The 25,157-nt window shown below is 40.8% G+C and overlaps 2 protein-coding genes across 3 annotated transcripts; one reads left to right on the plus strand and one right to left on the minus strand.

The window, feature by feature from the left end:
- Positions 1-3: 3 nt before the first annotated feature.
- Positions 4-11,807, plus strand: si:dkey-283b15.2 (neuronal pentraxin-1). The gene is made up of 6 exons (XM_061777266.1): positions 4-150; positions 3,362-4,026; positions 8,994-9,312; positions 9,779-10,026; positions 10,129-10,308; positions 10,997-11,807. The coding sequence occupies exons 2-6, from the start codon at positions 3,454-3,456 to the stop codon at positions 11,204-11,206; spliced, it is 1,530 nt and encodes a 509-aa protein (XP_061633250.1). The 5' UTR covers positions 4-150; positions 3,362-3,453; the 3' UTR covers positions 11,207-11,807.
- cyth2 (cytohesin 2) lies at positions 11,028-24,680 on the minus strand. 2 transcript variants are annotated; one of them, XM_061777268.1, is made up of 13 exons: positions 24,038-24,680; positions 22,050-22,200; positions 19,974-20,040; positions 19,442-19,560; positions 19,286-19,366; positions 18,922-19,034; positions 18,125-18,273; positions 17,896-18,007; positions 17,382-17,458; positions 16,055-16,126; positions 15,232-15,386; positions 14,754-14,925; positions 11,028-11,202 (listed from the first exon to the last, which is right to left on the minus strand). In XM_061777268.1, exons 1-12 carry the CDS (start codon positions 24,102-24,104, stop codon positions 14,838-14,840), a joined length of 1,251 nt encoding a protein of 416 aa, XP_061633252.1. In that variant the 5' UTR covers positions 24,105-24,680; the 3' UTR covers positions 11,028-11,202; positions 14,754-14,837. The 2 variants fall into 2 exon arrangements, with proteins under 2 accessions (XP_061633252.1, XP_061633251.1); XM_061777267.1 differs by lacking the exon at positions 11,028-11,202 and having other exon boundaries at positions 12,255-14,925; positions 17,382-17,460; positions 17,895-18,007.
- Positions 24,681-25,157: the final 477 nt, after the last annotated feature.

Below are 25,157 nucleotides of genomic sequence, written 5' to 3' on the forward strand. Positions count from 1 at the left end.
CGTGCTCTTCAAAGCGAGGAGGGGGAGGAGGAGAGGGAGACAATGGGGAAGGTATTGAAAGAGTCTCCTCTGGAGTAAATCCCTCTCAATCTGATCAGTGTGTACAACTCGACTGCGTGCGCGTGGACGCTCAAGCGACAAAAACATCAGGTAAGAACACCTCTGATTTTCTTTAGACTAAACATGACGAACATTAAGGGAGTTTTATGGCATTCAGTGTCCACATTTGCGTTAACTCTAGGTTTAACATGCAATTTTATTGACTTAAAATTATGGATTCACTGATTATACTTTTTTTTAGACTGAGTATGAGTAGAAGTTTGACTACTCGCCTAGACCAAGTACAAATACTTGAAAATGCCATTATGTCTTGCACTTGGGTTGAAAATGTTTTATTGTAATCAAATATGGCTAAAAAACACAAACTTAAACATGCCATATGTTCCACTCAAATATAACACTGAGATTGCAAAGGAACAATTTACCATTACTAACATTTTAACATCCAACTGCGTTTTTCTAACAATCTTCACTTAATATTCATTTAAATGTAGCCTGTAACACAAGGTATTTCATTTATGTGGTCTCTCAGTCTGAACACCAGGAGCACTATGTAAAAGAAGTACAAGGATAAAAGATGGAGAAGAACTGTACACAATAAAAAATATATAATCACAAGAATAAAGTTGCATTTCAACAAGAGCTTTAAAAAAGTCATTTTATGACAAGAAAAAAGTCGTAATTTAAGGAGAACAACACCCCAACTTTCAGAGAAAAAAAATATGGCACCAGAATGTAATTAATTTTGTAATTTTACAAAAATTTGGTCGGAATTTTACACGATTGAAGTCAGAATATTTATTGTGATTAACAATTATAATCGTACAGGAATAAGGTCACAAAGAATACATTTGTAATTTTTGTGAAAATGTCATTATTTACGAGAATCAAGGAATAATATTGCAAGAATAAATGTACAATTATAATTAAAACAAATAATTTTACAAAAATTAAGTCAGAGTATTATGTAAAAAGTTCTAATTCGATGAGGAAGTCACATTTAAAGTTGTAATTTTAAGTGAACAAAAGAATTTTAAGTGAATAGTTGGAATACATATACTGTAAGCCTATGTCATAATTTCATGAGGAAAAGTCATACTATTAAAATAAAAAGTGAGATAGTTGCAATATTGCAATAAAATAATTAACTGTTAAAAATTGTGATAGTTGAGAATGTCATTGAGTTGCACTTTAGTATGTCTGACAAACAATGAAATTGTTTGTCACATCAGCAGGGTGAACAATTCAGTGTGTGCATGCGCGAAAACTGATGTACACGTTGATCTCGATGTTGAAGTCCTTCCTGTTTATTTGCACGTCTGGCGGCTTTATTTTGTAGGAGCTTTTAATTACATGTCAATCAACACTTATCAAATTTTCATTTCCCCCGAACGGTGCTACTTAAATATCCACCTCTGCCATATGGCGCCGCAAACTCGCCGTGGATTACCACAAACACACACGGGGGGGGGGTTGGCGAAGAAGCCGACTGATCTGAGGCTAAGGTAGCACAACAAGTGCTGGCAATTAGGTTAATTGAGCTGGCTGCGGGCGCTGATAAACTGATCAACTGGCTTGAGGCTCAACGGGCGAGATTGGTGTTGACACGCTTCTCCACTGGGACCATCTGTCTGGGCTCCTCTCAGCCCCGTCGCTCACAAAAAGGAAGCAAAGTGCACTCAATGTTCACCGCAAGGTCCTTATTCACATACATATTATCATCAAAAATGTTATAAAGGTATTTGTTTACAGTTACATGCTGCGAACAACACACACACACAAGCTACCAACAGTACATAGGTCACTGAAAGCAACAGGTGGTCAGCAAATTCTAGCAACAGTGTCATGTGTGTGCCACTTGAAAATGCCCACCTTATATAATGCAGGCTGTATTAAATATTTAATGTTTGTTCATTACTGTATATATAAATAGACACATGACGGGATGATGGCGACTCTTTTCACAATCTGGAATAGGGCTGAAACTAAAGATTATTTTAATAACTTTCGAATCTGTTAAAAAAAAAAAACTTTTTAATTTCTGTTCTTTCCTTCAAAAACAGGACAGTATTTCAAACTGGCAATGCAGAAAATGTATTGATTACGATTCACATACTAGTTTTGTCCGTAACATGTCAGAAAATAGGCAAAAGTGTTTGTAAATGTCTTATTTCGATTAAACACAAAGATAATCAGTCTGATTTCATGGAGGACTACAGAGAGTAGGTAATGTTGAGAAGCTGAAATTGTGAGGATTTGGACAATTTTTAGTTAAATTTTTAGTTTCTCTAAATGAGAAATCAATCCAAACCAATTTGTCGATTAATTTGATAATCGATTACCGGTAGTTGTTGATTAATCGATTGTTGGAGTTCTAATGTGGAATCAATCAATCAATCGTATGTCCCTTAAGGCAGTGTTTCCCAATCTTTATTGAGCCAAGGCACATATTTTATTTTAGAAAAATGTTACAAAAAGTGCATACAAAGGTCCATTATGTACCTTCTGGCGTCTATTGGAAGAGTGTTTAATTGTTCTGGTGGGTTTCAGGAATCCAGTGAACAGGCAGCAGATGCTTTGAAATTTCCTTGGGTAGGACATCCAGAGACATCCGATGTTTGGGCTTTTGCTGACTTTGATCCGAATTTAGGTTTAAAACAGGCCAGATTATCTGTGTGTATTGGACTTTTTGGGTTGAAAGCAAACACCCAAACAACCAGAGCTTCAAGACGACAATTTGTTTCCTCTCGAGTAGAGCGAAGAACCTCACACTGCAACTTGAAAACTCAGATAGCTCTATCAGCCTCAATGTGATCTTAGTACAGTGGTACCTTAACTTGATTATCAAATCCATTTTCCCCATTGAAATGAATTGAAATCCCCAAATTCCATTCCAGCTCCAAAAATGAAGTTTTTGTAGAAAAATAGAACTCTATTGTATAAAAACAAAACATATAAGAGACTGCAAAGAAATAAAGTGGTTTTATAAAGTGTAATTGCTATAAGTACTGTAGGACTGGTGTGTTGGATGGCCCCTTTTAGGGGCGTGGCCTAGTGAGCGACATCAAGAGTTGGGAGTCGGATTGGTCGGTTATTTCAGTGTGAGCATCTTGGCGGCAGGCTCCTTGCGAGTGTTCTTATTTCGTATTAGTGTGTTTGACTGTTTGTCCTGTTCAGTAAAACGGCTGCAAGTGCATGGGTGACCGTGGCTCCCCTTGCCCACATGCAAAGGGCAATACAGTATTTAAACTGATCCGTTTTTTTCACTACACTCACATACAACGGTGCGTTTGTTTTGCAGATTCAGCCGAAAAATCAGTGAAGGAACTAGAAATCAATCCTCCAGTCTGACAATGGACTTTTGACTTTGATGATTAGTAGTAGGTCATTAGGATGGAGATGATGAGGAAGATTTGTTGTCCATTCTTCGTCCTCCTCTCTCTACTCCTCCTTCCTACGTCTTCCACTTCTGACTTCCACGCCGCACAGCCACGCTTCGTGTGCACCCCTATTCCGGCGGACGCGGACCCCGCCTGCTTCCCCGCAGCGAGGCCGGGAGCAGCGGGAGCGGCCCACCATCAAAGCGAGCCCCCCGCCGGCTGGATGGGAACGAGCGACGAGGCCAAGAATACCATCCTGCACCTCCGCGAGAGCCTCGTGCGGCAGAAAGAGACCATCCTAGATCAGAGGGAGACCATCAGGGAGCTGACCGCCAAGCTCGCTCTTTGCGAGGGCTTCGCCAGGTCGCCTCACGACGAACGCCTGAGCGCGCCCTCGGACCACGCCTACCCCGACAACCAACACGTAAACCTTATACCGGACTCAGTGCACTCTGATGGATCTCACAGCGCAAAGCACCAGGAGAAGGACGTCGTTAAACACGTGAGCTTAGGGGACGTGACGTCCTCGCCGGAGCAGATGGAGAGAATGCTGCAGGCGCTAAAGGAGAGGTTGAACAACCTGCAGGTGAGTTGCATCATGGGCAGACACACTCTGTACTTAAGGAGAAGTACAGATAATTGTGTAAATAAACACTGGTAAAATTACAAATACCAATTCAACTCTTGAAAAATACAAGCAAAAAAGTACATACTGTAACACACAGTATACTTAAGTACAAAAGTCCATCTTTCTTCTATACTGTTTATACGATCAAGCAATTTTTTTTTCAATGAATTTTGGTTGCCCTGCGATTGCCTGGCGACCAGTTCAGAGTGACCCCCGCCTCTGGTCCAGAGTCAGCTGGGATGGGCTCCAGCACGCCCGTGACCCTCGTGAGGGTCCATAAGCGGTATAAATGTTGGATAGGGACAGTCCTATCCATAAATGCTATAAGATGGCAGCAAAGCACTGCGTTTGTCGAAATGAAGCTCCTCAATTCAACTCAACATCCATCCATCCATTTTCCGTACCGCTTATCCTCACTAGGGTCACGGGCATGCTGGCGCCTATCTCAGCTGACTCTGGGCGAGAGTCGGGTACACCCTGAACTGGCCGCCAGCCAATTGCAGGGCACATATAAACAAACAATCCTTCACACTAACATTCACACCTAACGGCAATTTAGAGTCTTCAATTAACCTACCATTCATGTTTTTGGAATGTGGGAGGAAACCAGACTACCCAGAGAAAACCCACACAGGCACAGGGAGAATAACGTGCAAACTCCACACAACTGAGGCCGAATTTCAACCCGGGTCCTCAGAACTGTGAGACCGCTCACCTCAACATACAAACCCCAATTAAAATGAAGTTGGGACGTTGTGTAAAATGATACAATGATTTGTAAATCCTTTTCAACCTATATTCAATTGAACACACTAAAAAAGACAAGATATTTAATGTTCAAACTGATGAACCTTATTCTTTTCAATCATTTTGAATTTGATGGCTGCGATACATTCTAATAATGCTGGGACAGGGACATGTTTAGCACCTTGTTACATCACTCTTCCTTTTAAAAAGACTCAAATAAGATTTTGGGAACTGAGGACACAAATTGTTGAGTTTTTGTAGGTGGACTTCTTTCCCATTCTTGCTTGAGGTACAACTTCCGTTGCTCAACAGGCTGGGGTCTCCGTTGTCGTATTTTGCTCTTCATAATGCGCCACATATTTTCAATGGGAGGCAGATCTGGACTGTTGGCAGGCCAGTCTAGTACTCACAGTCTTTTACTGCAAAGTCAAAGTCATAACACATGTAGAATGGGGCTTTGCATTGTCTTGCTGAAATAAGCATGGACGTCCCTGAAAAATACATTGCTTGGATGGCAGGCTATGTTGATCCAAAACCTGTATGTACCTTTCAGAATTAATGGTGCCTTAACAGATGTGCGAGTTACCCATGACATGAGCACTAACACCCCAATACCATTACAGATGCTGTTTTTTTTTTTTTTAACTTCGTACTGGTCCTTTTCCTCTTTGGCCTGGAGGACATGAGGTCCATGATTTACAAAAACAATTTAAAATGTGCACTTGTCAGACGACGCACACTTTTCTACTTTGCGTCAGTCCATCTCAGAGGAGCTCGGGCCCAGAGAAGCTGGCTGAATTTATGGTTGTTCTTGATATACAGCATGGTTTGCGCTTTGCATGGTAGAGTTTTAACTTGCTTTTGTCGTGGAAAAATACTTCACACAATGAGGCCAGTTTTAAATGCATTGCTCCTAAACTTTGGTAATATTTGCCTCCGCTGTTGTTCACAAAATGGTGAACCTCACCCCATCCTTGCTTGTGAACAACTGAGCCTTTCGGGAATGCTCCTTCTATACCCTATCATGTGGAATGTTCCAAACAGGTGTTTTTTAAGCATTCCTCAAGTTTCCGCAGTCTTTTGCTGCCTCTGTCCCAGCTTTTTCGGAAAGTGTTGTAGGCATCAAATTTAAAATGAAAGAATATTTGCAAAAAACAAAATAATCATCAGTTTCAACATTAAATGTGTAGTGTAACGTGTTGAATATAGGTTGAAAATGATTTCTAAATCATTGTATTCTGTTTTGTTTACATTTTACACAATTGTCCCAACTTTATTGAAATAGGGTTTTGTGGTTCCTTGGCACCTAAACAGCGGCAAAGCACTACTTTTTAGCACTCCTCAACTCACTTCAACATAGTTCCTTGGCACCAAGATGCCACCAAAGTAATACTTTCATTGGTTTGGCCTAAGCACAAAAAACTCCAAACGTGAGTAATGGATAGGTTCCCCCAAAAATCAGCAAATTTGGAAAAGCAAAACCACGAATAGGCAGGGCTTCACTGTACCCGTTTTCAAAACTTGGCACAATGAAACAATTATTATTATCAAACGTGTTTCCATAGTTATGCTAACGTTCTACATTCTCTTAAATAAGGCCGTGGACGGGGTATATTTAGTTTCTTTGAATCTGTTGCTTTTGTCGTTAATGCGCCACGGTTCATGTTTTTTTCCACCCTATGAGTGACCCCAAGATCTTAACTGCGGTTGACTATCTCTCTCTATTTATGTCTTTTTTATGTTGTGCCATCATCTGCGGAGGTTGGGGGAAAAAATTTAACAATCGTAGTTTAGTATAGTAAGAAGTAGAAAGTACAGATATAAATCTTCAAATGTACTTCAAAAGTAAAAAGTCGGCAGGAAAAAAAAATTGAAGTGTACAGTACAGATAGTTGAAAAATCTATCTCTCATCAACAAATAATTTGTTCATTGTTACTTTCCACCACTGAACACGGGACGTCATGATGTACGTGTGTTCTCAGAAACACTGCTGAATCGTGATCTAAGACAGATGTCAGGAGCCGTGCAGTGATGAAGGAGGAAGGGGGACATGGGTCTAAGATCAGTAGTAATTACGGTGATCTGCCTTGACTGAGGTAATTGGGCCAAGCATATGCACAAAGCCTGGATTACCTGACAGGCACATCCAGGTCCACAATGAAGCAGGAAAACCCGCCGTTTACTAGACCAGTGGGAGGTGGAGCACAGCCAAGACTGATCACCTGTCAATTACAGGGCTGACAAATAGAGAAACAGCCAACCATTCATTATCCTCTATCTATCCAGCCATCTTCGAAAGCGCTTTTCCTCATTAGGGTCACAGGTCAGCTGGAGCCCATCTCCAAATTTTCATTAGTCTAGAGAGCAGTTATGATTGAGCCCTGTGAACTTTGCCTAGCAACAAGTGCTTGATTTGACATGACTAGGAATAGGAATCCTGTAGATTAGGTTTGCTTAGAGACAAAATGCGAATGTCAAAAGAGTGATGACGTCAAATGAAATATGTATTTTGATAATGAACATTCCCAACATGGCGTCTGGTTAGAAGCACGCTAAAGTTTAGCTATATTTCCCGTGAAAACATCCATCCATCCATTATCTGAGCCGCTTCTCCTCACTAGGGTCGCGGGCGTGCTGGAGCCTATCCCAGCTGTCATCGGGCAGGAGGCGGGGTACACCCTGAACTGGTTGCCAGCCAATCGCAGGGCACATAGAAACAAACGACCATTCGCACTCACAGTCATGCCTATGGGCAATTTAGAGTCTCCAATTAATGCATGTTTTTGGGATGTGGGAGGAAACCGGAGTGCCCGGAGAAAACCCACGCAGGCACGGGGAGAACATGCAAACTCCACACAGGCGGGGACGGGGATTGAACCCCGCACCTCAGAACTGTGAGGCTGACGCTCTAACCAGTCGGCCACCGTGCCGCCCCCGTGAAAACATATCTGGGTTATTTGCTACACTTGCAAAGATTGAATTGTGTCAAATGGGGAATACTTTCAAAATGAAGAACTTGTCTTTTCTTATCTCATCCTATAATGAAATATGTAGTGAAATATATATGGTAAGGCTGCAACAAACGATTATTTCAATAATTAATTAATTTGTCAAAAAATGTTTTGATTAATCGACTGATTAAAGATTGATTGATTAATTGACTCAGACTTTAAAGCAATATTTAAATTTCCATCCCTTTATTTAAAAACAGGACATTATTTCAAAGTAACAGTGCAGAAAATGCACAAACATAATTGATTATGATTCAGTTACTGGTTTGGTCCGTAACATGTCAGAAAAAAGGCAAAAATGTTGATCATTGTTTTCCAAAGTAAAAGCAGATGTTTGGAAATGTCTTATTTTGATTCAACACAAAGATTATCAGTCTGCTTTCATGGAGGACTACAGAAATCGGAGAATATTTACTAGTGAGAGGCTGAAATTCCGAAATTCCAAAGATTTGGGCAATTTTAAGTTAAAGTCTATAAAGTCTAAATGATTAATCGATTATCAAAATAGTTATCGATTAATTAGATAATCGATTAGTTGTCGATTACTCGTTGCACCTCCAGTATATAGTGATAATTGCCTCAATATCATATATCATTTGTATTATTTAATTTGTTCATCCAATGAGAATCGGTAAGAGAATCGGCTCAAGCAGTATCGGTAATATAATCGGAATCAATAGATTGATTATTAATTCCCATCCCGCCATATGAAACACATTCACTAAATACACAGGAAAATACTTTTCAGGCCAATTCCTACCTAATGTTTATATAAAAAATAATTTTGAATGTCTCATGCAATTTTCTGATTTCTTAAGTTGGTGAATTTGAGGTTATTGTAAACCATAATCATCATCATTATGAAAAAATAAATTCAGGAGATATTCCCCTCGGTGTGTAGTGAAACTACTATAGATGAGTTTCACTTTTGGAATTGAACTACCGTACTGGAATAAATTAAGTTTTCCACAATATTGTCATTTATTGAGCTGTACCTGTATTAAAGTGGACGACACTATTTGACAAAATGTTTTGGGATAAAGAGAACATGCAAACTTCACACAGAAAAGCCTTGTGTTGAACACAAATTCAAATTCACGACAATCTTGGCACACGCCAAGTGGTGCTAACCACTCAATCCACCGTGTCTACTAATCCCTGAGCAGAAGAGGAACTCGTCCCTGATCTACTCCAGCTCCCTGAGGGAGCTTCTGCAGAGGAAGATTGAGACTCTGGAGGAGCAGCTGCATCCGCACGACCACCAACACCTGAACGACCACACGGATGACGGCAGCGACCGCGGCGGCAACCGCACCGATAACTTTGACGAGCACAGTGACAGAAGCCATCACGGAGAGGGAAGCCATGACGGCGGTGACCCCGCTGGTCACGAGAACAACGAAGGAGACAGTCACAGTTACCCATCGCATGGAGGATACCACGGCGACAAACTGGAGACCATGCTCAACCAGCTCGACCTGACAGGTACACAAAGGTGGCAAAAGTACTCACACTCTGTACTTTAGTAAAAACACTTCTATAAAAAAGCTCACATCACTTCAACATAGTAGTTCCTTAAAATCAAGATGGCAGCAAAGCCCTACTTTTGTCTAAATGAAGGTCCTCAACTCACTTCAACATAGTTCCTTGGTACCAAGATACCACAAAATGGCGGAAAAACAATACTTTTATTTCCTCGGCCTGTGAACTGTGAATTACGGACGATCAGTTCCAAAAAGAAAGCTGCACATAAGTCAATTCGCAGATGTCCAATATGCGAGGGAACGCTGTATTGTCTATTTTCAAATGTAAGGACTAAAAGTATAAAGTTGTCTGAAAATAGTTACACAAGTACAGATACCCGAATAATCTATAGTAATACAAAGTAAATGCACTTTGTTACTTCCCACCACTGCACACAAAATTCACATGTTGGCTTTTTAAACAACAGGTTCTAAGAGAAAGAACAACCCGGACACCTTCCAGCTCAATTTCCCAATGCGGAGCACCTACATGTACGCGCGCATGAAAAGGACGCTACCTCAGGAGATCTTCGCGCTGACTCTGTGTCTGCGGCTCAAAGCCGGCGTCGGGTCCGCCATAGGGACACCCTTCTCCTACTCTGCGCCGGGCCAGGCCAACGAGCTGGTGCTGATCCAGTGGGGAGGGAACCCCGTGGAGCTGCTGATTGACGACAAGGTGAGGGATGACGTGACGTGACACGGACTAATGTAGAGTGATGCATTGTGGGACATTTTGATGGTAATAGCCACGTGGGCGAAAACCTTTGCTTTTTTGTAGGCTGTGTCTCTGCCTGTGACGCTGAGTGATGGGAAATGGCACCACGTGTGCGTAACGTGGTCCACGCGGGACGGACACTGGGAGGCCTACCAGGACGGCGACCTGCGGGGTTCTGGGATCGACCTTGCCCCCTGGCATCCCGTCAGAGCAGGAGGGGTGTTCATCCTGGGACAGGAGCAAGTAAAGACAAATCAAATAAGACTTATTATAATTGTGCTTTAAAGTCTAGGTAAGATCGCGTTGGAGGCAGATGTGGCAAAAGTACTTAAATTGAAGTCCAGATTGTTTTTGTATCATATTTTGTCACAGTGGCCTCTAGGAAAAGTAATTTCGGCATGCTATATGTTCCACATTTATTGAGGACTGACAATAAATGCTACCATACCATACAAATAATCTAGTCTAAATAATGCTCCCCAACTCACTTCAACATAGCACATTGGCACCAAAGTGCAATTTTTGTCTAAATGGAGTTCTCAACTCACCTCAACACAAGACAGTGTTCACTGTACTAAAAAAAACTACACTTTGGTAAATGTATACGTTCTGATTCAATTCCTTCACTTAATTAAAAGCCAAGAAAGCACAGAATGAAAAGTACTTAAATATTATATAAATATAAATTGGCACAAGGAAAAAAACATTTTAACTTGCATAGTATTCGTACTTAAAATATTTTTGTCGTGTCATCATCTGTGGAGGTTTAAAAAAAAGTAATGTCTATTTTGCCAAAGGAGTAGTAATTACAGATATAAGTTTTCAAATGTAGGGAGTAAAAGTAAGAAGAGAAGAACAATACTCAGTATAACGTGAAAAATCTACTTATGTACAGTAACTTAGCGTTCGTACTTCCCTCCACTGGTTGCAGGACACTCTGGGAGGCCGCTTTGACGCCACGCAGTCGTTCGTGGGGGAGCTAGCCGATGTGCAAATGTGGTCTTCGGTCCTGAGCGGAGCCGACATCCAGGGTCTGGTGTCGTGCGGCGGCCGCCTGACCGGCGACGTCATCTCGTGGTCCGACTCGGACGTGGAGCTGCACGGGGGTGTGGTGAGGCGCGACTTTGAACCCTGTCACTAAAAAAAAAAAAAAAACTCAAGTGCATCCAAGCTGACGATGATATTTAGAAAGACCATAATGCTGTAATTGGGGGTCGAAGACAACAACAACAACAAAAAAAGCCTCCAAAGTGAGAATCAATGCCTTTGTTTGAACTTTTTTTGGGTTACTTTTAAAGTCTTTGTAGTTATATAATGGTCTGATTGGCCAATATTTATCGGTTAGGTGCTGTGACATATTGTCATGTTGTTCATAAGTTAAATTTACAGTTTACTTTCTGTTGTAACAATGTGTTGACAAAAATATTATGTGGAAGACTTCCACATAAAATACAGCTAAACAGCCAAAGAAATTGTCATCATTTTGTTAAGACTTACATTTACTGATGTGGATTTTAGTGAAAGTACATTTTAGGCATCGACTCTTAAAATGTATTTTCAAGCAACTCCTAGTTTTCTGTAATTGAACATGTTGTAACTGTTGTTTTTTGAAAGTGCACTGAATTGTGGCTGTACTGTATAAACTGTTTTTTTGCGCCAATTCATTGCATTTGCTTATATGCTAATTTACTGCAAGTAGTACAAATGCATTTTTGAATCATATTAAATGATAGTTTGTTTTATTTTGTCACATAATTGTGCTTAATTAGACATAAAATATTTTAAAATATAAAGGATATAAGAGCCTATAAATTGCATCTACATACTTTGTAACTTATCCCAAAAACACCAAATATTTCTTTGTCATCTTTTGGATTAAAATTAAAAACATTAAATAAAAGAATACATTTGGAAATGCCTGCTTTTTGTTAGATAGCAACAATATGGACTGATAAATTAAAAAAAAAATTTCCCACAACATCGTGCTATCAAATGTCATGCAAAAATTAAAGCCCACGTTTAATTTAAAAAAAATAAAATAAAAGGGCTTTTATTGGTCTATCCTATATCTATAGGTGTGTTTATTTGTCAGCGGAAGGCCGCTATTATGAGAAAAATACACGAGTTGTTTTGTATTTGTTTGTTTTTCATTCTTTGGGGCCACCCGAATGAACAAGAATGCAGCAATCAACAGTCAATCATCACCTTTTTATTTTTACACAGCAGTTTACTGGCACCGGTGTGTGTGTGTGTGTGTGTGTGTGTTTCGCACCATTGCTACATTTACATCATATCTAGCGCAGTTTTCACCTCACCATTAAGTAAATAAATAAATAGAAAAAAGACATTTTCAGAAAGAGGTGGCTCAGAAACAAAAGAGTTTCGCTGTGCACTGTTTGTAACATTTTGCTGACTTTTTTTATTTTTGGCAACTTTGCACTTCAAGAATTCCCAGAAGGTTGGAGGAGGCCCGCAGGCAAAACACACAGGAGGACAAACGAGACTGGCAGAAGGCCAGGCCTTTGTAAGCTTTGGGAAAGAAACAAGTAACGTAAAGGCCACTCACAAACTATTTGTTCGTCCGCCACATCTGAAGAGGCCCAAATACGATCAGCGTCATCATTCAGCTTCATGCTACTTTTTAAATCAACAACTAAAATACTTTGAATAAGAACCACAATAGAGTATGGAGGTCTTGAACTTCTAAAATTTAAACTGAGCAGGTGATGGCATTTTAAAACAAAACGCACAATGGGGAAGTGTTTTTTTAAGTCCTCTGAGGGCCATTAAAATAAAACATTATTATTATTATTTTTTTTATAACAGTTCCCAGTTTTGGCGGTGGGTGGGGTGGGGGGCTTATGGCCTACCGGCTGTAGGTTCCCCAACCCTGCTCTAAACACTTCTTGGTGAGTCAATTCACTGATGCGCGTCTGTCGCAACAACCGATAAAGTGCAGTAAAACAAGTAACGTAGCTCTAGTTCTCCTACCATCTACAAAAATCAATATGCGTCAAAGTCGAATCATCGAAAACAAGGACACCGAATATCTGAATTCATCGGCAGATATATTCTGTTTCTTGGACACTGGGAAGCAAAGGAATGAAGAAAAATAAAGACAAGTGGCTTATAATCTAATGGACGCTTGTGCTTCACCAGGAAAAACACAAAAAAAATGTCCTCGTGGCTCTTTTTCTAGGCAACGAGGAACACACTAAAGACTTCTCGACTTGTTCTAGCGTCAGTCGACATGCACTCATACAGTAGCTCGTACAAAAAAGGAACAATAAATTAAATGGTCTCTACATGTGTGCTATAAACAAATAAGCTAACATCTATTTACAAAAAAAAAAAAAAAAGTCTTACATAGTAATGAGCTGCCTTTGACGGGAGGCCGGTTGAGGAAGTCAAAATGTCACATCTTCATTTAATTGTCAATATTGTAGGCTGGTGGAATGATGTAATGCAGGTGGTGGGCTTGTTGTTATAGTGTAGTGTTCCCCTGCCTATTCGCGATTCACTACTTGTGAATTCACCTTTTTTTCTTTACCTCTGGTCCGTTATTCACAGGAAAAACTCATCTATTCCCTGTTTGGTGCTCTTTCTGAAACATCCTAAAGCCCTGTCTTACAGAAAAGTAGTGCTCTGGCACCATCTCGGTCTCAGGAAACTACAGGGTTACCTTGCATATTCGCGACTTGCATACCTAGTGCTTTGGCACTTATCTTGTTGATAAGGAACTATGTAGACTTGAGTTGAGGAGCTTCATAAGTAGTGATTTGCCACCATCTTTTGGCATCTACAGGCAACTTGAAAACCTTTGTGGGGGTCAATTACTCGTGAATGTTCTCAAATTAAGGCTGTATCTTGACGTTAGGGGAGAATCTTCTATTAGAAATGCCAAAGCCCCATCTTACAGAAAAGTAGTGCTTTGGTATCATTTTGTTGCATTACCCCTGTGTCAGTTATTCACTGATTTTGCACAATTGTCAAAACAAATAAATAAATGAATCGGCATTACCACATTACTGGTAAACTTGTATTTATCAGTGACTGTGTTTTTATGTCTCAAAGGTATTCTCTGTCAATTGACTGTCTCTTGTCGTACTAGAGCGCCTCCAACTACCGGAAACACATTCCTTGTGTGTTTTTGACATACTTGTCAAATAATGATGATTCGGATTTTCTCTATTCAAGGCAGGACTTTGAAGTGAGGGGGGGACTTCTATTAGAAAGGCACTGGGCAATTAAAAAACCTTACGTACTTCGTCCCGAAAAGCATTACAATTACATATATATATATATAGAGAGAGAGAGAGAGAGAGAGAGAGAGAGAGAGAGAGAGAGAGAGAGAGAGAGAGAGAGAGAGAGAGAGAGAGAGAGAGAGAGACCACAATATCGCGACAAAGCACTACTTTAGGCCGATGCCCTGTCTAATAGAAGCTCCTTACCAGAGTTCAACATAGTTTCTTGGCACCAGGATGCCACAAAATGGCACCAAAGCACTACTTTAATTGCAAACATGGCTTTGGCGTTTCAGAAAGAACAAAAAAACAGGATAGGTGCCCAAAGAATTGTGCATACTTGGGGGAACACTGCATATGATGAGCATTTTGTGGCTTAGATGTACTGGGGCTTTTTATAACAGTTCCTCCGAGGTGTTTTTAGGACAGCATGGTGTTCCTCACCCGTTGATGTAATGGTGCTCTAATGTTTGTGGAGGGAGGGAGGGAGATGAGGGTAGGAGGAGGACAGAGGACGGAGGTAATACTCTAGGGTTGCTCTTCTTTCTTCTTCAGCGATATACGTTTCTTTCTGGCGGCGAGCATTTCGTAGAAAGGGTCCACGCTGACCGCAGATCTGACATGACGACAGACACACACAAAATGGATGTCACGCGGCACGTTAAAAGGCAGTACACCCATGTGACTAATTTGTTGTGGTTAAAATGTTCATCCAAGTATTTAAATGTTGATTAAATGATTTAAAAAAAATTCAAAATAATGAAATATTTCAGTGTGTTGTAAATGTACGTAAAATTTAAAGTTAAAATAAAGTTTTACATTTTGAAATGAACTACGAAAATAAATTCAACCACCCTGTTTTTCTCATTTATTGACTTGCACCTGGACATGATATGCACTCTTTGCAATTTTGTTGACATACTTGATGCTGTGGATCCACTCGTCCTTCTCCTCGGGCGTGGGGGCGGAGATGCGGTACACCATGTGGTTTCCCTCCACCACCCGGCCGTCCGCCTCTGTCTTGCAGGCCTTGATCAGCTGACCGCGGTTGTTGGGGATGTACAATTCGAAGCAGTTCTGTTAGGACGAGACAAGTGCGGCTGTATGGTATGCAACACAACTAAAAACTCTTTTAAGGCTGGATTTACAATGCAGGTCCAAGTGCCCAATTGTAATTGCTAGTACTATTGATGAGCCTCATGTCAAGGTGTTTGTTGGTGTTTAATAATTTAACTACTAAATACAGTCAATTATGTAACATGGTCTCATGATCGTGCACATGCTACAAGCATGCCGTTGATGCTTTATGATCCTTTCCATTTTAAGTGCTTTGCCGCCATCTTGTGGCATCTATATGCAATTAAAAACCTCTTTTGGGGAGGGCGTCAACTATATTTTCACTATTCGCGTTGAAGCTCAGTGCCTATTCCCCACAAATAACAGGGGAACACTGTATTTCGATAACATCAAGATGGCATTGGTATATTCCATCTGCGTGTTTATGCTACCCATGCATTGGCACATAATTGTACAAATATTCGGTACATATCCAGTTTTTATCCATATAGGGAAGAGGCCTAGTTCCAATCTGAAGATACCCGATTCCATGTGTCTTTTTCTATTCCCATAATAATCTATCCCAATTGTGCCACTTGAGAGCAAAAGAGAAAAAACAAAATTGGACTTGTGTATTCAGTCTAAATCCAGCCTAAGGCACACCAACAATGCGTGGAATGTGAGTTTACCGGTTTGCGTGGGTCCTCCACTTCGCGGATGCTAAGGTTCTCCAAGGGGATGATGCCTCGAGGTTCTTTGTCCTGTTAGTGGAACGAATGAACGAACGAACGAACGAACACACACACACACACACGCACACACACAGTCAGAGCACAATAGGGACAGCAGTGTGCAACAGGACCAAAACACAATCTCACACAAGCCATCAGTAAAGATATGGCCTTCTGTGAACTGTGAGATTATTTTAAGAAATGCATAAGTCAACCAACCAGTTCTACTTCAAAGGCTGAAACAATTCAGATGATCACAAATGTACTAATTTCATGCTAAACTCCAACTGCAAAGGAGCTCCAAGTATTGACTGCATATGGATAATTTTCATGGGGCCAATTCCTATCCAACTTAAAAATGTTGATTTTTTTTCCCCCCCTCTAATGTACGAGGAGCGGTCAAAAAGTAATGAGCCCAATTTAATTTAACCTATTAATAATATTTTTTTTGCCTGAAATTTTCACGGTTTGTTGTTTAAAAATACTTGTTTGAAGGTTTATTCAAAAAGAAGTTTTGTTTAAGCCTGTCCTATTCCTGTCAGACATTTTCTAAATGAGATAATTGTTGGATGCCCGTCAGAAGCAGAGCGCTGTGATTGAATTTCTCGCTTTGGAGGGGGACACACCACAACAAAATGTTCAAAAGGTTGCAAAATGTGTATGGGGTTAGGGTTATGTCATCAGTGATTGATGACACATGATGGGGTTGTCACCAATGGTGACTCTCAGATCTTCTCTGATCAGTTCCTCAACCCCAGCACTATTTCTATGATTAACGGCTGAAGATGGTCTGCCATTCCTTTGATCCTATAGCAGCTTCCCCATACACATTTTGAAAATGTTTAGTGGTAAAAGGTTATCAAGCCAGAATGTACTTGCAACACCATAAGACATGCCCTCAATTCAAGTGTTGAGCCTACAGTTAAAAATTAAGGTGGTGAGGGTTTAATGGATCAGACTCCATTAAAGAGGTTTGTGGCACACCAATGGTGACTCTCCGAGCTTCTCTGATCAGTTCCTCAACCTTAGCACTATTCCACTCCTTTGGTTGTCTTGGAAGCCCCTCAAATCAGGCTCTTGTTCTTCACCTTTGATCCTGGACACCCACTTTATGACTGTGATTTAGCCTATTGCAGCTTCCCCATACACATTTTGCAACCTTTTGAAAATGTTTTTTGGTAAAATGTTATCAAGCCGGAATGTACTTGCAACACCATAAGACAACGTGTGGTTTAATGCCTCAGACTCCATTAAAGAAGTGTGTGGCACATGTATGCAGACTTACTGTTGTATATTCAAAGTAGTACAGGCAGTTGTCTGTGAGGATGAACCATCGCCTTTTCCAGGTTTTCACTCGTCCCCCTGAAACAAAGTGAATACTGTCAATCTCAGATGGCCGCACAAATGTTTAACCTTCTAGTGGCTAACTACCTTTCTACGTGCGTGAACGCAACTTGGTCAGTACATACCTCCTGAGAAAACAAGCAGCAGCAGCGGAAGATGGAAATCGCAGGAGAAGAAGTGGAAGACGAAAAGGGACCAGCGGATTTATTTAGAGGGAGACGAGACAGAGGAAGAGAGAGAGGAGGACATGATACATTAATTAGTGACACACATCACAAGCCCCCACCATGCCATGCAACAAAAGCTCCAAAGCAAGACTCTCGCTTGTCATCTTGTTGTCAGGTACATCGACACTTAGCCGAAGGGACACGCTCACCACCCAACAAAGCTCCAGAAGTGAAGAGCAACCTCGTAACATCTATGGGTGTATTTGTGGATGGTATTCCCCGTCTCACCGAGTTTGAGCAGCCAGCCCTCTCTGTCGGGGTTAAAGAAGGTGTGTGTGAGGTCGTTGCCGTCATCCTCTGGGATCTTGAAGGGCTCATTTTTAATACTTTCATAAAGGTTCTTGAAAGAGAAGAGAAGAATCACGTAAATCACGCTCCGGTGTGATGTTTAGGTAGCAAATCACGTAAGTGCTGCGGTGTGATGTGTAGGTAGCAAACGGCGTGGAGGTTAGCGTACTCGCAGGAGGTCCTCGGGCAGGTCCCCTCCGTCGTTGATGCCTCGGTTCATGGAGATGAAGCGGTCCATGCCCGGTTTGTCCCTCACGTTGGGGTTGTGCAGGCTGGTGTTGAGCATGATGATGGCGAATGACAGCACGTAACATGTGTCTGGAAACAAGGAGGAATTCAAATCACAATTAAGGTACCTGAAGGCAGACTAACGAAACATCAGAAGAATTGACCTCCATTTATAACCCAAATTCTAATACAGGGGGACCTTGACCTACAAAGTAAATTTATTTCGTGCCCTAGCATGTAACTCAATTTACTCATACGAGATTACATCAAATACATTTTCCCAATTGAAATTATTGAAATGCCAATAATCTGTTATGGACCCTAAAAACATAAATAATAATAATAAATAAATAAAGGAAATCACTATTTTTTGTTACGTTTTTAATAAAGAGGAAAAAAAGCAATGTGCAGGGTGTCCTAAAAGTCACTATACACTTACTTACATTTGGACAGATGTGAGGCCATCAGCATTTGACGGCTTGGGCTTCGCAGTTTTTGTAAGAATATCATTTGAGTGCTCTCATTTCCTATTTGTGTGTTTGAGAGCTTGTCCCGTTCAATAAACAGCTGAAAATGCACCGGCAACTTTTTTCCCCTGACTTTTACAAAACTCAGGGCACTCAATCAAGGTACACTGTACTTCCACTTCCAGTGAAGCGAACAGGAATTAAAAATAATAATAATTAAAAAAAAAAAAAACATTACGGAAATGTAGTTTGACTGTGCGTGTCTGTGTACCAGTGCTCTGGAAGACGCCGGGGTTACAGCGACAGTATCGCTGAGCAAAGGCCTCCATCATTCTGTCAATCTTCTGGGCCTCACCGGGCAGACGGAAACTCCACAAAAATTGTCTGCAAGCATACACACAACATACATTTCGTCAATAAGCTTTATCGTGCATTGTAGACTAAATAGAGTAGCAGCTTGTACTAAGAACAGCATTGAACCCTGTCGGCTGCGAGATCATCTGCGTGGTCTCATGGAGAATGTGTGCTTGAGTTATGTGTGGCATTTTCTATTACACCACATGTTTGTCTAGCATAGAGTGCCAGGATTCCAAACGAGACATTTGATAAGTTTCATTTTCACAGTTGACGCTTACCTGAGGGCCTGGACGAGGTTGAGATCTGTGAACTCGTGCAGGTCAACGAAAGCCTGGAGGACTTTGATGTTGAAGTCGTCCCTGCAGCAGAGCAGCGACAGAGCCATGAACAATGCGCAGAATCGGAAGAGATAGACGTAGATTAAAATACACCACCTTTCTCCGAGGTAATCGCCTATCGCCGTCTTGTTGAGGCCCTCTCCTTTGTAGAGGAACTGAGCGATGTCTTCCGGAGTGTGTCTGAGCAGCTCGTTCTCCACGAGAAACACAATGCCCTGCAAAGACGAACACACACTTTGTCACCGTCCATGCTCCTCACTGAAAGACTTACAGTAATTTCTCGTGTATAATGCGCATTCCCCCCCCCCAAAAAAAATTGTCAAAAGTCAATAGTGCACATTATACATGGGTATAGGGGAAAATGGGGAAAAAAACTTTCACATTTTATAAATGTATGCCGCCATCTAGGGGTTATGAAAAAGCTGTACACTTTCATTCCAATGTCAAAAAATACTTCATGTTTTGATCATATGGGTAGAAGCAAAATCATGCATTGTAAAAATGCATAGATAGAAGGGTTTCCCAGAATTTTGAGGTCAACTTTGGGGGTGCGGATTATACATGGGTGCGCATTATACACCAGAAATTACGGTAACACTCTGTATAAGCAATATTTGAACATTCCTACCTTTTTAGGATCCATGTTGAACTTCTTCCTTCCCATTGCAACGTGCCTATTTTTCTGAAGGGTTTTACTGCACAGTGGACAGAAGAAGAAGTCTGATGATTACAATGGAAAGACTGTTGGCACATCAAATTCAAGTAGACAGTGGAACGTGAAGTCAAAGGTACAGCAAATCAGAATTCAATTCAAAATGTCTGGAAAACTAAGCCTCTAAAACAAGGGTAGCTACATAAAATAACTACTTTTTAAGTGGATTATTTATAATTTAACTAAGGATGCACGGATAATGATACCGGTATCATTACTACTGTACTGTACATACATACTGTAGATACTGTACATCTGTACTCGTCGAAAAATGCTATGATACTAAAACGCCGATACCACTTCACCGGCCTGACGGACTATTCTGCCCTCCCACCCAGTGTGCAGTTTGGCAGGTAGCGAACTGTTCTTCAAAGAGTCAACGTGCTTGTTTCAAGCTGATTATTTTCACCCCCCGTTGGAGTTGACTATAAAACGAACACAAAACACAGGGACTCACACATAAAGGGTACGTTCGTTAATTCAGTCTGATGCTCTCATCAGTGTGGCGCTCTGAAGAACCAACCGGCACACTCCAACAACGCTCTGAGTTTCCGAACATTCCGCAGCGAGAGCTCGCTTGGAGTGAATTTCTGAACGTATGTACGAACATAGTTAACCAAATCCATAGTTTCGTTCTACAAAATACCGCTAGCTTAAGGCTAACACAGAATTAAAAACGCCATTGACGGGCTAAGGAAATTAGCATCGACATTGCGGTATAAACCTTTATATAATAAATATTCAAACACAAATGGTGCAGCAAAATATATAGAAGACATAAGGCATACATTCTTTCGATTGTGCGAAAAATTAGTTATATTAGTGCTGTGACGGTCTAGTCTTTCATCAAATCTATGTATTATCTATGTGCGCACCACATTGCCCCCTGCAGCCCAAAGCGTGCACAACAGAAGCAGCACATATTTGCGGGCGGGTGGAGTTAGAGCCATGTCAGCCGTGTAGTAATACTTCAAGGTAAATTTTTTTATTTATTTTTAAATTGTTATAATTCAGTGAAACTTGTTGCATGTTCAATAATTTTTTTTTTTTTACCAATAATTGATTACAAAAATAAAAACATATTTTCATCACAATTGCAAGATGTTAGTCGACATTAAGACTTTTATCTAGCTATCTATGTATCTATCTATATATTTATCTATTAGTAATATTTTCAAAATATGAACGAATTAAAAGTTGTAATAGTAATATTTTCAAAATATGAACGAATTAGAAGTTGGCCAGGATCCCAACATGGATAGTGTTCAACCTTAAGGCTTCTACTTGCGCGGGCGGTGACCACACTGACCGCACTGTGGCTATCCCGCGCGCAGTTTGCCTTTATACTCAAGCGCAACCCACAAACGCTGTTTTGAAAATATGCTGCAGTTCTCCTCCAAGTTGGGGATGTCGCTACGGCTGGTATTAACTGGAACACCACAGGGTGGAGTTTCCTCTGCATTTTACGGACAATTCCGGTAGTTCCTTGTAGTAGTTCCCGGAACAAGGAACAAAGCAACAACAATGGACACTGTGGAACAGTGCCTGCTAGAACTAATTGACCTAGATGACCAGCTGATGCGTTTAATTATATCGCAAAATCAATCAAGAAGGCGGCGGCGTAGGTGGTATGTGCGGCTGAGTAGCTGAGCATGTCATCACAGCATGTGACAAAAACGGACCAATCACAAGAGATGATCGCTGCGGCATTCTGCGCACGGTGAAAATTTGTGCCATGTGCGAGTCAAGTGATGCATAGGGGCCGCACGGCCCAATGTGTCGGTCACGTGATACAATGCGAGCACTGTCGCCCGCATGTGCGCGGGAGTATAGAGAGGCCTTTAGTGGTTCCACTGTGTTAAAATTAATAATAACAGAGGTTGTGCGGTTTAAAGGATGATTGAAATCACATTTGAGCACGACATCACTAGAATTGCATGCAAGAGTGTTTCATAATGCACAATAACTGGGTTTCCCGTGTCCACATCCCACCTTCCCTCTGTGCTGGCTTCCAGGCCCTCCACCTCCAAAATGGCCTCCCTGAGTTCCTCGCGGAGCCTCTGGATCTCCTGCAGCAGGATCCCCTTCCTCCTGCGGATGTCCTCCAGCTCTGAGCGCTCCTCTGGGCTGAGGTCTACTGGGACTGCAGGGGGAAGGGGGGGGGGGGGGAATGACCTGTTAGCTCTGCCACTTCAGAGATGACAAACGGTGCCTGCACTCCAACGATATAACCACGGGTGTCCATTAGCTTAAAATAAATCACCAACTGCATTGTTACTCAAATTGGGAATAATAGACTACTGCCATTGTTATCAGGAATTTAAAAGGAGAGAGGAAAGAAACTGCATGGGCTGGGGGGCAGAATTAAATAAAACACACAATGGTGTGGACAAGTCAGCCATCCATCCATTTTTTATACTACGTATCCTGTTCAGGATCACTGGGACTGAAGCATATTCCAGCTGACTTCAGGCAAAACACTACACCCTGTGGACTGGTCACCAGTCAATCACAGGACACATAAAGAGACACTCACATTCACCATTAGTAACTGTAGGCTAATTCAACCAGAGCTTAGTTTAGCACCAAAATATAAAATTAGCACAAATATTACTGAATGAAAAATTGATACATTTTATGGATGTAACAAAGCTAGAAAATGAGAAGAATAAGGGCTGCAGCAATCGAACATTTTTAGAACGAATATTCTACTGATTACCCCATCGATTAATTGAGTAATCAAATTCAATTTGCATTATCAAACAATAACGAGCATGTGCTGTGCAAATATTGGGGTCGCCATCCTCACGTTCAACACTGTCGTATCTGTGCCTTTTGAGTGTGGATGCCTTTAAAAGGCAGGGCCTGGCCTGGTGAGTGACGCGGGTGTCAGCTAATGAGAGTGTAGAGTTGGCTGGCTGTTAACTGGCAACTGCGTGTTGAGTGAGTCGGCTTGAGGTGTGGCCACCGGCAGTTCGTGTATGAATGTGCTTATCACGTGTTTGTTTTCTTTTCTTCTTCTTGTTCAATAAAGTGATCGAAAGTGAGCCAGCGGCTGTGTCTATCCTTGACTTTCACCTTAGTCAGTCTGGAAAAATTATGCCAAAAAAACAAACCACTATGTATCCCAAAGGACATGTCTACTCAGGGCTGAATTATTATTATGTATTATTATTGAAACTAATACATCAAGACATTGTTACAGCACAGCTTTCTATTAAAGGTGATAAGCCAAATAGTTTTGGATTGTTGTAATAATGTAATGTAATATGTTCACAAATGTATATATTTTGACACAGAGCAAAAAGTGGAGGAAACATTTATTTTTTTTAATATTGTTACTGTAGAGTTCCATAGCTAGAAAAAAATCATTATTGTTATTAGTACAAGTCGTAGTAGAATTTAATTTCTTCTCGATACATTTTGGTTGGATTTTTAAGCAACAGTTAAGAATGATGCCCAGATTCGAAACCCCGGCCTCAGAACTATGACGCGGACATGCTAGCCACTAGGTCACCGTGCTGAAAGCAATAAATCCAAAACAAAACAAGCTGCCCCCATTCTCCCATGTCTCCAACAACCACGCCCACAGCCTCCATCCACGAACACAACAATAGCACACAGCTTGTATCTAGCCAGGAATAAGCATCAAATATTTATACAAAAAGACACACGCTGTGCAAGGTGAAGCCCAGTGGCGGTGTTTAACGTCCACTGGCCGGCCTTACCTGAAGCACTAGCCGAACCGATCGATATTATGCTAACGTCTGCGTCAGTGTAACCGTAGGACGGCGAGTGTTTTTCAAAATTTTAACCACTACTTGCGAATTTTCTGCTCATTTGCGTTGGAACGTTGCACTGAATGGCCTCTGTGTATGTCAAACCTAATCAAATAAGACGAGCCAGGAGCTCATCTGGCTAGTCGCAGCTAGCGTAATGTTCATGTCTACAAAAAACTAGCTCCTCGCTCAGTGACTTACTGTAGTCCAAGTCATCCATTTTCGGCGCTTTACTTTTAGGCATAAATATTTCCGAGTCGACTGTCATTCAATAACAGAAAAATGTGGATATATATGCAAATATATCCTCAAAAGTGAAAGGAAAGAGAAAAAACACGACAACTAGTGGTGTCGGACCAGAGCGAGACAAAGAGGTGGCGGCAGCACCGGAAGCGGTGACTGGTGATCGAGGATAGTGTTTCCCATCAGTGTTTTTTTTTTCTTTATTTTCCAAATATGCACTTGTAAATACGAAAACAGATTCCGGTTAACTTTTTTTCTCTCTCGAAATGTCTTACTTATATCAAGACTGGAAGTTTGAATGTCTTACGAGAAAAAAGTGCACCATACATTGATAGCTGATTGGTATATACAGCAATGTATGGCCTTTAATCCAGCCCGCCGAACATATATTATTTCTTCCTTATCGAGAGTCTTAGAATATTCGTTAGATTAATTTAGCCCTTTCCCCCGCGTAAAAATGTTTATTAAAATTCATTTATTCATCCACTTATTGAATAATTGGATTTATTTTCTTCTCCTCTGATTGGTTGGTCAGATCAAAACTTGTGACAGCCAACTTTGTCTCGCAAACACGCCGGTAGTCATCTGCACATTAATAGTCATAAAGGTACATTTAATAATCTGCATGCTGTTGAGTATATCTTTTTTGTTGTTGTTGTTTTTCCTCGTTATTAAATATTGATGCAGTACTTGACATAGATGTGTGACATTTTAGATTGCGTTATTTTAATTTTTTTAAATAGAATTGATGGTTTCTAAAATTGCAACGTTATAGTTGTGGTATTAAGAGGTAGAGTAAAGCAGCTAAATCCCAACCAGGTGCCAAATGCACAGCCTGCCACTGGTTATAATATATAAATAAAAAATATGTTTCAAATTGTACTCTGGTAGTTTTGGTTCTGACAGTTTTGTTGAATTTTTAGTAAAAGTGAAATACAGATAGATCATGTACTTATAAGGAAAATGTTATTTTCACAGAATTTCACAAAACCTGCAAAATAGTAGTGCTATATTCTAGTAGTATGTAGTGTCAATGCACTAGTTGAGAAACTTCTTAGTAACATATGGAAAACAAAAA

This window comes from Phyllopteryx taeniolatus, chromosome 6 (assembly GCF_024500385.1).
Source record: "Phyllopteryx taeniolatus isolate TA_2022b chromosome 6, UOR_Ptae_1.2, whole genome shotgun sequence".
NCBI lineage: Eukaryota > Metazoa > Chordata > Actinopteri > Syngnathiformes > Syngnathidae > Phyllopteryx > Phyllopteryx taeniolatus.

Bases quoted from the DNA above. Each gene is read 5' to 3' on its own strand.
- cyth2 (XM_061777267.1), bottom strand. From the start codon at position 24,104: ATGACAGTCGACTCGGAAATATTTATGCCTAAAAGTAAAGCGCCGAAA. The intron at 19,561-19,973 runs GTAGGAATGTTC...TCGTCTTTGCAG, and splicing joins TCAACATGGATCCTAAAAAG to GGCATTGTGTTTCTCGTGGA. The intron at 15,387-16,054 runs GTAAACTCACAT...TCGTCCTAACAG, and splicing joins TGGAGGACCCACGCAAACCG to AACTGCTTCGAATTGTACAT.
- si:dkey-283b15.2 (XM_061777266.1), top strand. From the start codon at position 3,454: ATGGAGATGATGAGGAAGATTTGTTGTCCATTCTTCGTCCTCCTCTCT. The intron at 9,313-9,778 runs GTACACAAAGGT...TTTAAACAACAG, and splicing joins CAACCAGCTCGACCTGACAG to GTTCTAAGAGAAAGAACAAC. The intron at 10,309-10,996 runs GTAAAGACAAAT...CACTGGTTGCAG, and splicing joins TCATCCTGGGACAGGAGCAA to GACACTCTGGGAGGCCGCTT.